General features: G+C 55.1%; 1 protein-coding gene across 1 annotated transcript; it reads right to left on the bottom strand.

Moving 5' to 3' along the window:
* Nucleotides 1-194: 194 nt before the first annotated feature.
* On the bottom strand, nt 195-13,253 carry ITGA2B (integrin subunit alpha 2b). Its single transcript, XM_007180192.2, has 30 exons — nt 13,066-13,253; nt 11,406-11,527; nt 11,219-11,316; nt 10,946-11,111; nt 10,612-10,661; nt 10,490-10,535; nt 10,268-10,396; nt 9,859-9,906; nt 9,665-9,708; nt 9,477-9,530; nt 9,282-9,334; nt 8,858-9,069; nt 6,389-6,571; nt 6,089-6,134; nt 5,885-5,989; nt 5,742-5,797; nt 5,497-5,648; nt 5,219-5,344; nt 4,796-4,863; nt 4,493-4,640; nt 3,867-3,959; nt 3,517-3,596; nt 3,124-3,204; nt 2,904-3,000; nt 2,652-2,804; nt 2,434-2,550; nt 1,830-1,943; nt 1,511-1,612; nt 1,176-1,292; nt 195-435 (listed from the first exon to the last, which is right to left on the bottom strand). Exons 1-30 carry the CDS (start codon nt 13,251-13,253, stop codon nt 379-381), a joined length of 3,105 nt encoding a protein of 1,034 aa, XP_007180254.2. The 3' UTR covers nt 195-378.
* Between the last annotated feature and the right edge of the window lie 2,221 nt (nt 13,254-15,474).

Here is a 15,474-nt window from a genome sequence, read left to right as displayed (position 1 = left end):
TTCTCCCTTGTTCCACCCCCACTCTCTACTCCCCGACACTCCCCAAAGACAGTAATTTGCACCCTTTACCCTGGCAGAGACCCTCTCTGCTCACACGTCTGCCAGCCCTAGATTCCCCATCCCAACGTCACCTCAGGCCCCCTCTCCTCCTCTGACCCCAAGAGGAGGCATCATGCTGGGGGTTGGGACTCAACCTCTTTATTAGGCAGCAGGAAAGGGGGTGACCTGGCTCTGACGGGTGGGGAAGGACATCAGGAGCCCTCCATGGAACAGCTCCTACCCATGGGTGACCAGAGCTGGGGGTCACTCGCTGGAGAAGAAGGGACAGAGCAGGCATCACCCCCAGCCTTCCTGCTAGGACAGAGATGCATGGGCTCATCACTCCTCTTCATCATCTTCTTCTAAGGGTGGCCGATTCCGCTTGAAGAAGCCAACCTGGGGGTGCACAGGGGCCGGGGACAGGGTGTAAAGGTGATCTTTAGGCCCCAGAGCAGCAGTGGAGGATGTATGCTGGAAACCAGCCAGTCACGAGGTCCTCGTCCTGGACCAGCACAGAACACAAACCCCACTATACGATCAAATGGAGGCCTTTCCCCATTTAGAGATAATGCATGTAACAAAATTTTTAAAAAATATTTTGTTTTTTCTTCCCTGAATTTTAAAGTACTGATGATTATGTCTCTATATGACTCAAGTGTGTGATGGTATATATTTGATTATTATAAGTCTAACGTGTGGTTTTCCCTAAAAGCACTATGGCTTTCCAGGGTTTGGACACATGAGTTTGAGAACGGCTCACATGTTGTCCAGGCGCAGAGGAGGGAGTGACCCAGCAGGGCCTCACAAGGAGCAGGCAGTGGGGTCTGGATCAGACCTGGGTCTCCCACCTCAGTCGGGGTGGGGAGGACAGAGCAGGGAGGAGGTGAACCCTGTCCTTCTCGGTGGCCAATGGATTCCTGAAGGCAGGGCTCATTCCCTGGGACTCCTGCTCTCAGGGGGAATGGGTCTAAAGGCCTTAGAATTTCAAGTGCCACCTCTCCCAGGGATCTGTGCCCTGGAAGAGGTCCTCTAGAGGGTGACATTCTAATAGTGGAGCTGGAGATCAGATGGACCCTGGGTCACCTACTTGGGCCACCATCTCCCTCTGCCTCCCCCACCCTGCCTTCCCGCCTCACCTTCCACATGGCCAGGACCAGGAACGTGAGCAGCAGCAGGCCACCCAGCACGCCTACCAGCACCCACCAGATTGGAATGTCTCTCTCCTCCAGGACCCGAAGCAGCTGTGTCTGCACCTGAGGGGAGACCCGCGGGTCTCCTCAGTCACCGACCGGGACGCTGACCTTCCCAAAGACTCAAACTTGCAGGGCTGGTGACCCCCAGCGAAGCCACCTACTTGTCCCACCCCGCAGACCCAGGGAGGCCCCGCCCCGATCCTGCCGGGCAGGGACACAGGGGAAGGCCAATGGGAGACCCGCGGGACCCCTTTCTGCCACCATCCTTCCACACTCACCAGAGCTTCCCCGCTGGGCAGGCTGAGGGCGGGCACGGCATAGGGAAGGGAGGAGACGTTGAACCAAGCGTGCGACTGCAGCACAAACTGATCCAGGGGCCTCTGGATGGGGTGGCGGTGAAAGCCATTTACACGAGGCCTATTGGTGGTGGGAGTACCGGCCCCAGACTCCCCTCTGGGGAGATCTGCCCCCAGCCTAACCCCGTCCCCTCCAAAGTAAACTCTGCCCTCACTCCCTCCCGCCCCCGAAGCCCCGCCCTCCCCCAACACGCTCAGTCCCCGCCTCCAGAGGGCCCCGCCCGCCCGCATCCTGGCCCACCTGGCGGAGGCTGGGCAGCGACAGGAAGGCCAGCACAGTGACCATGACCCGCTGCCCGCGCGCCATCTCCTGCAGCTCACACTGCACCACAGTACAGGGCGCCGAATCGCAGCTCTGAGGGGATGTGTCATTGGTCCCCAGCCCCTCCTGACCCATCACCCTCTCACCGTAGGACCCAAGACAGAGGGGGCTGGGGGGTCAGGGAGCTCAGGCCGGGCCTCCTCCTCGGGAAGGGACTCAGATTCAAGCTTGGGACGTTATCTCTGAATGAGATTGCTCACACAGTCCCGGAGATGCAGGGAGAGGGAGGAAAGAAGTGGGTCAATCACACAGGGTTCAATACCCAGCCTTTTTGTAAACCTGCTTTGGCATTTATTCATTTTCTTTAATGTACTGGAAACCTAAAAATATGCAAGTGCCCCCCACCCTGCCCCAGACACAAGACCAGCACAATCCTTCCTATTCACTCGGAGGACTCTGTGGGACCATGGTGGCCCACACGAGGCCTACATCACACCCCCCGCCCCTCTCCCTCCCTGCCTCCCATCCCCTCTGCCCCTGGGCCCCAGGGAGGCCCCAGCTGGAGACCACAGAGACTGCTCACCACAAAAACTGGACCTTGAAGCCTCGAGGGCTGCTCCTGCTCTGGCAGGAGAGCCTGTCTGCGGTCCCGCTTGTGATGGGCCGGGGAAGGGCTGGAGGTGGGCAGCCCCCAATCCAGCTGGGGAGGCAAAGAGGCCATCAGGTCCGACACTCTGCCCACCTCCCAGCCCTCCTAGAGGGGCCCTGTTTGATGGGCTGGGGATTCACCCAGGCTCTCACCTTGAGGGGGTTGGGAGACGGTTGTGGGGAGCACTGAAGGCCTCCCCGGGGCTGTATATCCAGGATGTAGAGCAGGTCGGAGGGCTGGGACTGGCCGGGGAGGTGGAGGTTGAGGCGGAGGCCATTTACAGCACCAGGACCATTGTTGTGGAGCTGGCGGGGTGGTGGCGGCAGGATGTTAGGAGGCTCAGCACCTAGACCAGCCCCTGGGGCCCTCCCACTCTAGCCTGAGGCGCGGAGGCTCCTCCCTACCTCATAGGTGTGCTCCACTTTGGGGCCCCAGCTGTCCGAGCTGTTCTCCCTCTTGCCTTCTTCTGCTGCCACCACCAGGGAGGCTGGAAAGGAGTTCCTGCAGGGGCCCGACACTCCCCGAGTGAGCTTGATCCCCTGACTTGCCCGTGGGGGCTTGCCCAGGACCCCGGAACCTTAGGGCTGTGCCTACTAACTCCCTTTTCCATCCCTGGCCTCTCACCCTCTCAGCTCCACATGGGCCTCTGCCCGAACTGGCACATCCAGCATCACCATCTCACTGTTTGGATTCTGGCTGTTCTTGCTGTAAGGGAGGGGGATGAGGAGAAACAGATCAGGGACACTAGACCAGTGAACATGAGGACTCTCTGGGACTGGGCCAGAATTTCAGAGGCCTCAGGAAGAGCTAACTCCACAAACAGCATGCCACACTAAAGTTAGACCTAGAAAAGAACTTCCTCTAGGGCTCCAGAACTCAGAAACAAGTCTCTGAGGAAGAAAGGGAAGAGGGAAGTCTAAAGAGCAGACATCCCAGAAGACCCTTATGTTTGGAGGGTGTCTGAGGGTCTCTGTGTGGAGATCAGTTAGGGGAACGGAGTGCTTCCCAGTCTAGTACCTCCTGATCTGCAGCCGGAAGGACACGTGCTCCCCAGCCTCTTCCAGGTTCCCCACACTCACCAACATCGTGATTCCTATCTGAGACATGGGGAGAGCCAAAGTCACTGCCCAAATGCCCATTCTGAATGTGGCCTGTGGTCCTCATCCTCCAAGGTCACCATTATTACCTCCATTTTGTTCAAAAGCCCACTCAGAAAGGGTGTCACTCACCCAAGAACACACAGCTAGGGAGTGGGAGGACCAGGATTCTAGCCTGGAGCCATCTGACTCCAAACCCAGCCCCTAAAACCCAGCTGCCTATGAACCCCTGGGGGAGGAGACCCAGCACCCAGGACTGGGCGGCCTCACCTGGGCGTTCCTCTTCATGGGGTTGCCCAGCTCACACAGTACCACCTTGGTCTCATTCTCCCTCTTCTGGTTACAGATGATCCTCTCAAAGCCCTTCAGAGAGGCAGTCCCGAGAAAGAAGATGGTTACAGAGCATCCCATATATATTTAAGCTCCCTTGGAAACTCAGGGAGGGGAGGATGCCAGGGTGGGAGTTCAAGGACTGTCACATTCCACTTTATGTATTACTGCAGCACCTTATTCTTTTTAATGATTTTTTTTTTTTGGAAACAAAACCCACAAAACATTACATGGAGTATAACCCCATTATTATAAACTACGTCAATAAAATAAATAAATAAATAAAGTGTTGATGCTGAGAAAAAAGACTGGAAGGAAATTCACCAAATGTTAACAGAGGTTCCTGTTAACATTTATTTCCTGAGCCATTTTTGGTTTGGGTTTTATAATCGAGTTCTTGAATTTTTTGCCATTAGCAAATGTTCCTCTTCCGAATTAAAAAGAAAAAAAAAATCACAGCTTTTAAAGGAAGGCATAAGAGAAGTGGGAGCTCTCAGGTGGGAGATGAGAATCAAGGCTCCTGCACCTTCCAGGTCCCCGACAGTCCCCCGGGGTGGGGGCCTCACCTCGATGTTGCTGAGGGCCCGCATGTAGTGTGCGCCTGGAGGCAGGTGCACAGCCAGCTCGGCCTCGTAGGCTCCCTCACCCTCATTGGCCGCTTCCATCTGCAGCTCCAGCACGTTATCGGCTCCAATGAGGAGCGGGGAGCCTGTCCTGTGGGGAGAAAGGAGTAAAGCCGAGGAGGCCGGGTCCAAGCCCAGGGTCTGGGAGGAGGAGGGGGGCTGAGGACAGTATCAGGAGCCAGGTGGGGAGCGGGTGTCATCGGGGTAGACAGGGCCAGGGTCGGGTAGAGCGGGCGGTCTCCTCACACGCTGGCAGTGAGCTGGAGCTGTGGCACGCACAGGTCGTCTTCCCCACAGTCCAGAATGATGCGGGTCTAGAGGGGGCACATCAGGGCTTAGGGAATTAGAAGGTCTGAGAAGGAAAAGGAGGTTGGAGATGACATCAGAGCTTTGGGGTTTGCATCAGGGTTTGGGATGATGTCAGGGCTTTGATAATGACATCATGGGTTTATATCAGAGTTTAGAGGTGACATCGACATTTGGGGTTTACATGAGGGTTTAGGGGATATTGAGATTTGGGGGTTTTCATCAGGGTTGAGAGTAACATCAGAGATTAGAGGTGACACCTAGGTTTGGGGGTTCGCAGTATGATTTGGACACTAACCCTAACCCTGACTTTCTGGGTGGAGGGGTCCTCCACCTCCCTTGCCCGCACCTGCCCACCCCTACCTGTTCCTGGATGTGGGTGTCTCCATGCAACATGAGAGCAGGGGCTAGTCCATCCTTCTCAGGCTGCAGGGACACATTGAAGCTGAGCACGATGGGGCTCAGCTTGTCCCGGAAGTCGGCCTCATCCTAGTGAGGGGGCAAGAGTCAGGCCGTCTTGCTACCATGTACCCTACTACGTGTGTCCCACTGACCACCCCGTGCAGCACCCAGCCCAATGCCCCAGGGCTGGATGAACAGGCTCTGCACACCCAGCCCTGCCCGTTCCCAGCCGGGCATACCCGGAGGAAGGCCTTGGTGGTGTGGCAGGTGGGGCCGTGCCTCCCGCTCAGATCCAAGCCCAGGATGGTGCCCGCCTGTTGAGAGGCCAGCAGTAGCACCCGCCGGCCCTGGCGGGGCTTCTGCCGGTCCAGCTGCAGCTCAGCATTTAGGCCTGGCCGGGCAAGCAGGAAGTGTCAGGGTCTCCCCGGCCAGCCTCCAGGGGAGCCCAGGCTCACCTCCCTCCTGTCCCCATGGTGCCACTCACGCAGCTTCTTGGGAACGTTGTGTCCAGTGGCTCCCACACACATCTGGATGTTAAAGCTGCAAAGATGTGAATGGGGCTCAGGGGCTAGGGTCCCCGCACTGAGGTCCCAGATCCTGCCTGGCCCATGCCCTCTGTCTCCTCACCAGCTCACTGGCGTCTCGGTCTGGGGCAGGACACAATTCTTCACAGCAGGATTCAGCGAATCTTGCACCAGCAGCTGGACAGTGGCCATCACCACTGGCTGAGCCCTGGTGGGATGCAGGAAGCTTGCCTTGTGGCCCCTCCTGGCCTAGTCTCCTCTGGTGGTGTGGGTCCTCCCCCTCCCCGCCCCTGGAGTCAGTGCTCACCTGTACACAACAACCTTGTTGGCCCCGTAAGCTCCCACCAGCAGGTCTATAGACATTGTGGGAAGGAGGGGAGGTGTCAGAATTGTTAACTAGAGGGGGTATGGCGTCCTCACTTCATCTTCCCAGAACTTCCCCACACTACCACCCCCATAGAAGGTTTGCTCTGCCCCCCCAGCCCCACAGACAGGTCAGAGCTCTCAGTGGGGCACCAGGTCAGGTTCAAGCACTTGGCTGTGTCTCAGCATCTCCAGCTAATGCCCAAGGGCCCTTCCTGTCTAGCTGGAGGCAGTCCAGGGGCACCTGGGTATCCATTGTCATCGATGTCTGTGGCACCTCGAAGGGAGAAGCCAAAGCCAGAGCCTGTGGGGAAGGGGCTGTCCAGGACCTGGGAAGGGTGTGAGTTAAGTCCCTCACTCTGACCCAGGAACACCAACACTTGGCCTCGACCGCTGGGACCCCCATAGGGGGCGGCCACAGCAACATCTGGAAGGAGCAACAGAAAGGGGGTGGCTGTTTGTTATCCAGTCTCTCCAGATGGCCCTGTAAAACTTTCCTGAGCTCCTTCTCTGGGCAGACTCCAGGGGACCAGGAGAGGAAGGCAGAGGTCTGGGTCAAGGAGAGAGCTGCCCCGCCCTCCAGGAGTTTACAATTGGGTAGGAGGGAGACCCATCAAGTCTGATTATTGTAAAAACAATAACAGCCCTCACTATCTATTGAGGAAAATATAATAACACGATTTCACTTAATCCTGAAAATCAGGCATTATTAGTCCCATTTTAGATGAGAAAATAGAGTCCCAGAAGATTAAGTGACCAAGACCTATTAAATATTTGCCCCTTCTTCACCTGGAGGTCTTCACCCCACTCCACTCCCACCATGCAAATCCAGAGTCATACCATGGGCTCGTCATCACTAATAACTTTTAAGATCACTCTTGAAAATTTAATAATCATCATAATCTTATTAATCTGTAAGAATTCTTTGCATGTGATAGCAATTAAAATCTTTGATATATATGCTATAATTGCCTTTCCTTTGTCTTCTGACTTTATGCTATGTTTTCTGTGCAGTTGTTTTCTTTTAAAAATCTTTATTGATTTTTCTGATCGAGGTACACAGAATTCATCCAAATAGACCACTCAGACCAGTCTTGTCCTCAGGCCCTGGGCCTCCACTGTCTCCTGATCTTTGGCTTCCTCATCTCTTCACTTATTTTCTGGTCATTCAATCACCCTCACCGTATCCTCAGCCGTCCTGCCCCATTGCCAGTCCTGGGCAAGCCTGGCCAGACCCCACCATATGGAGCACCATGAATTCCTGACCTCCAGCCTTCACTAGGGACCTTGATGCTGCCCAGCAGTCCCTCGGCGTTTTCTGCTCAGCACCTACTTCAAACCTTCTCCATTCAGTCAAGCTCCCAGCCCCCCACTTCATTCACAAAGAGAAGCAGCCCAACTGTTGTTATAACTCCACACCCACTTTTTCCTCCTCTCCCCATTTGACCCTGGAATAGGTGTCCCTCCTACACCTGCCACTGGGCTGAGCATCCCACCCCTGCATCCCTCAGGCATTGCAGGGACCCTCCTCCAGCTCACTGCACGCCCCCATTTCCCCATAAGATCATTTTCCTCCACATTCAACCTACTCCATATTCTTTGAAATTAAAATAACCTTCCCTTGACCCTCATCTCCTTTCAGTAATCACCTTTCTCTTTTTCCATTCACAAACTGGTTGAAAGAGTGGTCTACCCTGGCTGCCCTCAGTTCTTCCCCTCCATTCACACCTTGCCTCCTGGCATTCTGGCTTTGGTCCCTACCCAGCCCTGAATCGGTTCTTGTCACTGTCACCAAAGACCTCCTTCTTGTTAAAGCCCATGAATACTTTCTTCTCCAGCCCCATCTAATTGTACCTTTCAGCAGCATCTGGAGCCACTGACCCAGCTTCCTCCTGCTTAAAGCACTCTTCCTTTGAGTTCTGGGCTATCAGATCTCCTGGTTTCCCTCCTACCTCTCTGAACATTCCTCTGTCTCCTTTCCAGACTCACTTTCTCTGGGAGTCCCCTAAATGCTCTTGCTCCCCAGGGCTCTGTCCTGGGCCTCTTCACACTTCGCTAGCTCCCAGGACCTCACTGACTCTCCCCAGTCCCCTATCTCCCACTCAGACCTCTCCGCTGGAAGTGGGGGAAGCCACACCCAGCTGTTCTCTAGATATGTCTGCCTAATGCTCCCAAGCCCTTCAAGATCAAACAAGTCCAGGGAATTCCCTGGTAGTCCAGTGGTTAGGACCCGATGCTCTCACTGCCAGAGGCCCGGGTTCGATCCCTGGTCAGGGAACTAAGATCCTGCAAGCCACACGGCACAGCAAAAAAAAAAAAAAAAAAGAAAGAAAGAAAGAAAGAAAATCAAACAAGTCCAGAGCTGAATTGCTGATCTCACCCCAGACCTGTTGCATGGCTTGCATTCCAGGCAGTGAAGGGCACCACCACCCAACTCCTCTCTCTCTTAGCCCCACATACAGTCACCCATCAAGTCCTAATAATCTAAGTAATAAATATCTTGAAATCACCTTCGTCTCTAACTCCTCTGCCAAAGCCCACATCCAGGCAGTCACCACCTCTTGCCTGGACTAATGCAAACAAATCCCAATTAGTCTTCTTTAACTCTCTCCTGCTCAGAGCCCTTCCTGGCTCCTGCTGCCCTCGGGTCGAATCCATGATCATTGTGGCTGTAAACCCCTGTGTAGCAAGTGGGGCTCCTCTCATCCCTTACCGTTGTAGCCATCCCGGTTGAGGTCGCCCAGAGGCGCGATGGCTGAGCCAAATCGCCCATAGAGCTGCGTGCCGGTCAGCAGGAGGCTGGGGGCGCCCAGCGCGTGGGGGCCTCGAGTCTGCAGGAACAAGTACACGCGCCCCACCTCGGCCAGCTTGCGGTCAGCACGGCTCTCCATGTACAGTGGCGCGCCCACCAAGAGGTCATGCCTCCTGCGGGCCCGACGGGCGGTTACGTGGCGGGGGCGGGGTGGGGGGTAGGGGGACGCTGCGGTCCAGAGCCAAATCTCGCCCACCCTCGCCCTCCCGCTCCCCTCGGTGGTCACGTGGGAGTGAGCGCTAGGAAAGGAGGAGACCGAGGGCAGTCAACGCCTCTGATAATTTGGAACCCAACTGGGTAGGGGTGGGGGCGCCCAGCTTCTCACCCGTCCCTGTTGACGTCAGTGACCGCCACTGAGTGCCCGAAATACGAAGCCATCTGCAGGAAGCCCGGCCGCACCTTACTTTCTGTCCCCGGACTCGGTACCCTCTCTTGGACTTTGCCCCCACCATGTCCCGCGGAATATTCTACGGTCTCAATCCCCCAGCCTTGGCCACCCCCAAGGGGACCCGACGCCCACCTGCTCTCCGTGCAGCCGGTGCAGCGTCTGGTGGTACGAGCCCAAAATTTCCACCTGCGCGGACAACGCACAGGAGCGCGTTATTGTCGCCCCCGCCGCAGAAGGGCAGGAGGTTTAGGTGGGGATATCAGGCTGAAGAGTGAAGTCAGTGGCTTCGGGACACTGAGTGGTGGGCAGAGGGCACTCACCGCTCCCAGGGTCCAGCTCCAGGTAGGGGCACCGAAGACAAACTCTGGGGAGAGCCGGGCCCAGCGAGTGAGGTCCTTGGAATCTCTACCCGCCTCCCGCCCGCCATTCCTCATCCCAGGGAGATTTCGGTGCGGGTCTTAGAGGTGCTCCTTTCCGGGCTTCCCCAACTCCCGCCCCTAAGTGAATTTCTTGCCTGTAGTGTTTGGATTCCCGTCGAAGTCGCCTACAGCCACCGAGTACCCTGAAGACACAGCGCGAATTAGCCTTTCCGGGAGGGTGAAGCAGGGAGGGGGCCCGAGAGAGAGGAGACTCAGAGACCACCCGGTCTAAATCCTGCATTGTGTAGACGGGAAAATCGAGGCCACCGAGACCTGCCCTAGGCCGTGAAGCGAATCCAGGGCGGGAAGTCGAGGTGGAGTGTATGGGAGCTGGGCGGTCTGCAGAGGGTGGGGAAGGGGAGCTGCGGGAGCAGAGGATGGGGGCGCCTTAGCGCTGGAGCTGGCCAGCCAGGGTTGGAGAGGGGGAGTTCCCACAGGGGCAGGACCTGACCGGCGGTGACACTTAGAGTGCTGGGAAGCCTCGAAGGGCGGTGCCAGGGTTACCCCGGTAGCCGTCGAAGTACTCTGGGTGGCTGTAGTCGAAGGTGAGCTGCTGGGTGGGCACGTGCCACAAGAGGGTGCCCGGGCGGTAACTCGAGATGATATCGGCGATTGGAGCCCGCGCCAGGAGACCTAGGGAGCGAGGGACAGCTGGTGTGGGGCCCCAGACGCCTGGGGTCTACCCAGGCCGAGAGAAGGGAGGGAGGTGTACGGATGGGCACGTACCTAGGAAATAGTAGCCGCCAGGGGCCCCAAGCACCAACTCCCCAGCCTGAAAAGGAAGCCCTGGAGGTGAGAGGGGGTCCTGTTTGGGAGCCGCCCCCACGCCGTTTACGATCCCTACTCGCCTGAGTGACCACGGAACTGAAGCCGGCTTCACAGTAGCGCTTGTCTCCGCCTAGAGGAGGCAAGAAGGAAGGGTCTGTGAAGAAGCAGGCCCTGGGGCCTGGGCGGGGCCTGGAGGTGGAGTCATATGGGGGCGGGGCCACGGGGTAATACTGTGGCGTGGCCTTGAAGCGGCTCCCGGGCCGGGGGCGTGCGGGGTGGAGCCAGGAGCTGGGTCACTGGGCGATGCCAGGCTGAAAGCAGGGTTTGGGGGAGCTGGAGGGAGGGAAGGATCAGATTAAGGGCGGGGCTAAACCGCCGCGAGTGGGCGGAGCCAAAACGGATTACTGAGCTCACTGAAGTAATTTTTCTCGTAAACCCGGCTCATGATGTTGGCCCGGCAGGGTGAGTACTCCGCGCGGCCGCCGTTCTGCAGCTGAGCCACGAAGCAGCCACCTACGGGCGTTTTCTCAGCCTCCTCGGCCTTTTCCAGGACGTTCCAGTGCTGCCAGGGGGCGCAGGCCTGAAGCAGGGCCACAGGATAGTGGGGAAGGGGCGGGACTCGGGTTCCCCGCCTCCACGTGTCCCCGCCCTCTGTCTGCTCCCTGAGCCCAGTCCCGTAGCGCCCACCACAACGATGTCGCTCCAACTAACGACCGACGCCCCTAGTCCTTGACGGGCCTTGAAGGTTTGGAAGGTTTGGGTGCCTACGCTTCGCGTCTCATCATCTGGAGGGCACAAGAAGGGGTGGGGTGCTGAAGCCCAGCTGTCCGCTCTCCCTGTAGCCCCTCCCTTTCCCTCCTTGTGCGAGACTCACTGAGGTCGAAGGGCAGCGAGGTACACTGGTCGCCCTCGGCCTTCCAGGGGCACAGGAAAACGCCGCCTGTCTCCTCCTGGCTGAGGCCCAGGGTCCGTGGGGCGCCCACCACGATAGACACGCTGCATAAGAAAGCTGGGTGAGCGCTGCGCGGATTCCAGCATACCCCATTCCCCAGTGCCCGCGCTGGGAGCACTACCCGGGAGGGCAGTGTGCCTTGGGGTAGGTCCCTGGGTCATCTTTCCTCAGTGAAACCTCACAGACCGCAGAGGCCAGTCTTTTCATTTTATGGTCAGTGAAACTGACTTCCAGCGAGGGAAATCATATGCCCACAGCAACCCGCGGAATTAAGGGTAAAGCTGAGACTATAACCATTTGGTTCGATTTGAACACCAGGGTTTTGATATCCTTGCCTTTAGAGACCTCCTAAACTCTGTACACATCTGCATTCCCCAACACCTGCCGCCAAAAGCCATGGGTTTACATGCACCCTAATATGTCTGTCTGAACTGTTATCAGATCCCTTTCTGAGGGTGAGTTTTAACGGTGAAGAATTAAGCTAGTGGTCACCTCTAAAGTGGGTGGGGGGGTGCTGACACCTCTGAGGACTCTAGCAGATCTAGGTTCAAATCACAGCTGTACCGTGTATAAAAGGTGGACAGTACCAACCAATAAATGCTGTCAGAAGTAAATGAAATAAACGTAAGAGGAACATTCAGCACAGTGCCACCCAAATAATATATGAGTGCTCCAAAAAATGCTATAATTTTTTTTTTTTTTAGTGTGCAGAATGTTTATTAAGTAATGCCCATGAGACAAATATCTGTGGAAAGGAGGGGAAAGAAGCACGAGTGGGCAAAGGAGGGAGCCGAGCTGAGATTCAGGCCCAATAACAGCCATGGGCTAATGCCCTGGGAACTCTGGAGCTAGAAGGACCCTTCAAAACTGTCTGGAGTTGAGGTGAGAGAGCCGGACCCTTAACCTTTCCCCTCTCTCCACACTCCTCATCGATCAGTCATTGTTCCTAGGCCACATTTGGAAGTGGGGGAGCTTTGGGGGAGGTGGCTCTCTTCAGCAGAGGAAATTTCCCAAGGGGCTGATACTTGAAGGCCATCTGCCATTGCCACTCCCTGAAGCCCTGAAGCACTCACTTCAATAAGTAGCTAGCTCAGGGTAGTTCCTATCAAGAGGAAGAGCCAGGACTCTAATCTTAGCTGTCTGATTTTGCAGCCTGATCCATCCCAACCATGAATGCCCTATTGCTTCTTTTCAAATATCTATAATTTTTATGGGGATGAGGGGGTTGGAATAGAAAAACAAGGTGGGGGGGGGGTGGATAGACAATTTCATAGTTCTGCAGGTCAGTTTAAGACATGTGCTCCTCTGTATTTCAAAAGGATGAGGGTGGAGTGGGTCATAAAACTGACCCTTGGGGAAAAAAATAAAGCATCAACTTTTGTCTTCCCTTTGTCCTTGCTCTGCCCAGCTCCCCAGTGCTGCCTCTCGTTGACACCTTCACCTGAGCTAGTCCCTCCCCAGTATTCCTAACAGGAACTCAGCCCAAATAGACCCTAGAAATCACTTTGCTCAACCTCTATCACAAATGGGGAAGTCAAGACCCAGAGAAGCAGTGATGGTGGGGGAGTCCCCCAGGGCTCACCTCCCATGGCTGTCCTTGTAGAAGTCCAATGAAAACCCAAAGTAGCTGCCATTGGGGCCTGTGTAGAAGGTGAGTCGCACTGGGTCCAGGTTCAAGGCCCAGGTTGGAGGTGCAGCACCGGGTCCCAAGAGCAGCTGCACCCACTCCAGAAGCCAGAGGGCATGAAGTGGACACAAAGCTCTGGCCATCTTCCTTCTCCCACAACCTCCTAGGCAGGAATGGGTTAGCTCCTTCCTCTTCCTTTCAGTTCCACCACAGGAAGTCTTTTCTTATCAAACTGAAACCCACTTGCTGAGTAGTAGGCAGAGTAAAGGGCTCTAGGTCCTGGACCCATATGGTTTCTAGGATTGCCAGGAAGGGGGTGAGGCCACTCTGGGGGGTGGATGCTTATGGCTGAAAGTCGACTCCTCCCTTTTCTTGAGAGTATTTTATCATCAAGTCCTGTTGGTTCTGCCTTTCAACTATGTCTCTTGAATCTTCACCCCATTTCCACTACCACCATGCTAGTCTAAGCCACCATTGCTTCCTGCTTGGGATAGTGCAATCATGAACCAGCTGGTCTGTACACCTCCACTCTAGCCCACAGTTCTATAGCTCCTCCTCCCCCCACACAGCTGCCTGCACTGCCGAGGCACATTGTGACTTGGTCAGAGGTGGGGGAAGGAGTGAGGAAGCTCCTGCCCCCTGATAAGACCTGAGGCTGCTGTATCCTTTTGGATAAGGCACTTATCCACTTCCTCCTTCTAGGGCCTTCGGCAGCTTCACTCAGCCATATTGGTACAGCGGCTTCCTCACTCATCCTCCATCTGGGGCCAAGTCTTAATGTGGCCACAGCAATGCAGCCAGTGCTGGGGGAGGGGTGGCAAATGGATCTTGGCTGAAGGGGAAAGGAGATGGGGATAAAGTGGAGTCATTCCAGGGTGTTCTGGCTCACAAGCTCTGAGATTTGCACCAGCTGTTCAATTGAAGGCAGGCCTCACTCTTTCTTGGGTGACGAGAGCTTTTGTCCAATCATTAAGACTTGATTCTAGTGGGGTCATTGCCTAGGGGCTGCCTCCCCCAACTCCTCAGGCTGGTACTCTGTGGTTAACACACATGGGCACAGCACCGATCACACTGTTTAGTCATGGTCTGTTCACTGGATTTTGTCCATGAATCCCTTGAGTGAGGTTCCTTTCTGCAGCCCCAGGGCCTAGCCAAGAGCCCAGCATATTGTAGGCATTGCTGACAGACAGACTGAATAGAAGCAGGCACTGAGGATGGAAGAAGCAAACGCAGGCTCACATAGTGGAAAGAAAAGAAATAATTTTGAGCAGAAAGGTCATTTTCTATGGATGCTCAGAGGAGGAGGAGTGCCAAGTCGTATCGGCATCTCATGTCTTCCCCAAAAAGCATGTTGTCAGGAAGGAAATTCAAGAGATCTGCTAGGGGTAAAGAACGCAGTCACATTTCCTTTTGCTCTATATTTTCTGATCAAACTTAACCATCATCTTACCCTGCCCAACTACCCGGGGCCATTCTGGAATCCCTTCAGCACCTCCCTTCCCCTCATAATTCACCACCTTAGCACACAGCTCAAAATCTTATCCCTTTCTAGGTTAGAAGCTCCTTGAACTTTAGTCTGGGCCTTCTTCACTGCTGAATTCCCAGTGCCAAGCTCATGGCAGGCACATAATACTCAACTTAGTCATATACTTACCTTCCACCCTCCTACTGTCCTCATCTGAGTGGTACTGTATTACTGGTGTATACTGTGTAGCCCAAAATTAACTCACATTTCACTAACATTTTTAATAAATTCTCATTCTGTTCAAGGCATTGAGTGGTAAGAGATACAAAGATAACTGTCAAGGATCCTTAAAAAACTTAGTCCAGAGGGAGTTAAGACATGAACACATATAACTGCAGCAGAGGGATAGTAAAGGATGCCTTGAAAAAGGCAGAGATGATGCCTAGCTGAAGTCATTTATTTGCTCCATCGTAACAACCCTATGAAATAAGTACTATTATGCCCATTTTATAAATGCAAAAACTGTGGCACAGAGTTTTAGGTAAATAGCCCAAGTTTACACAGCCAATGGGTGGCAAAACTAGGAGTCAAAGACATTTGTGCCTGAATTCATGTTCTTAACCATTGCACTACGTTGCCTTTTGTCAGAGAATGAAGAGGGGGACTTCCCTGGTGGTCCAGTGGTTAAGAATCCGTCTTGCAATGCAGGGGACGCTGGTTCGATCCCTGGTTGGGGAACTAAGATCCTACATGCTGCGGGGCAACTAAGCCCGAGTGCCGCAACTACTGAGCCCACGTGGGCCACAACTACAGAGTCCACACGCTCTGGAGCCCACACGCCACAGCTAGAGAGAAGCCCGAGTGCCGCAAGGAAAGATCCGGAGTGCCGCAACTAAGAC

This window comes from Balaenoptera acutorostrata, chromosome 20 (assembly GCF_949987535.1).
Source record: "Balaenoptera acutorostrata chromosome 20, mBalAcu1.1, whole genome shotgun sequence".
Classification (NCBI taxonomy): domain Eukaryota; kingdom Metazoa; phylum Chordata; class Mammalia; order Artiodactyla; family Balaenopteridae; genus Balaenoptera; species Balaenoptera acutorostrata.
The sequence above is the reverse complement of the archived record's forward strand: the minus strand, read 5'-3'. Positions and strand labels throughout refer to the sequence as shown.

Excerpts from the sequence above, each read along its gene's own strand:
- ITGA2B (XM_007180192.2), bottom strand. The coding sequence starts at position 13,253 with ATGGCCAGAGCTTTGTGTCCACTTCATGCCCTCTGGCTTCTGGAGTGG. Across the intron at positions 10,662-10,945 it reads TTACGAGAAAAATTACTTCA|GCGGAGACAAGCGCTACTGT; the intron begins GTGAGCTCAGTA and ends TGCCTCCTCTAG. Across the intron at positions 6,572-8,857 it reads CAACCGGGATGGCTACAACG|ATGTTGCTGTGGCCGCCCCC; the intron begins GTAAGGGATGAG and ends TGCTCCTTCCAG.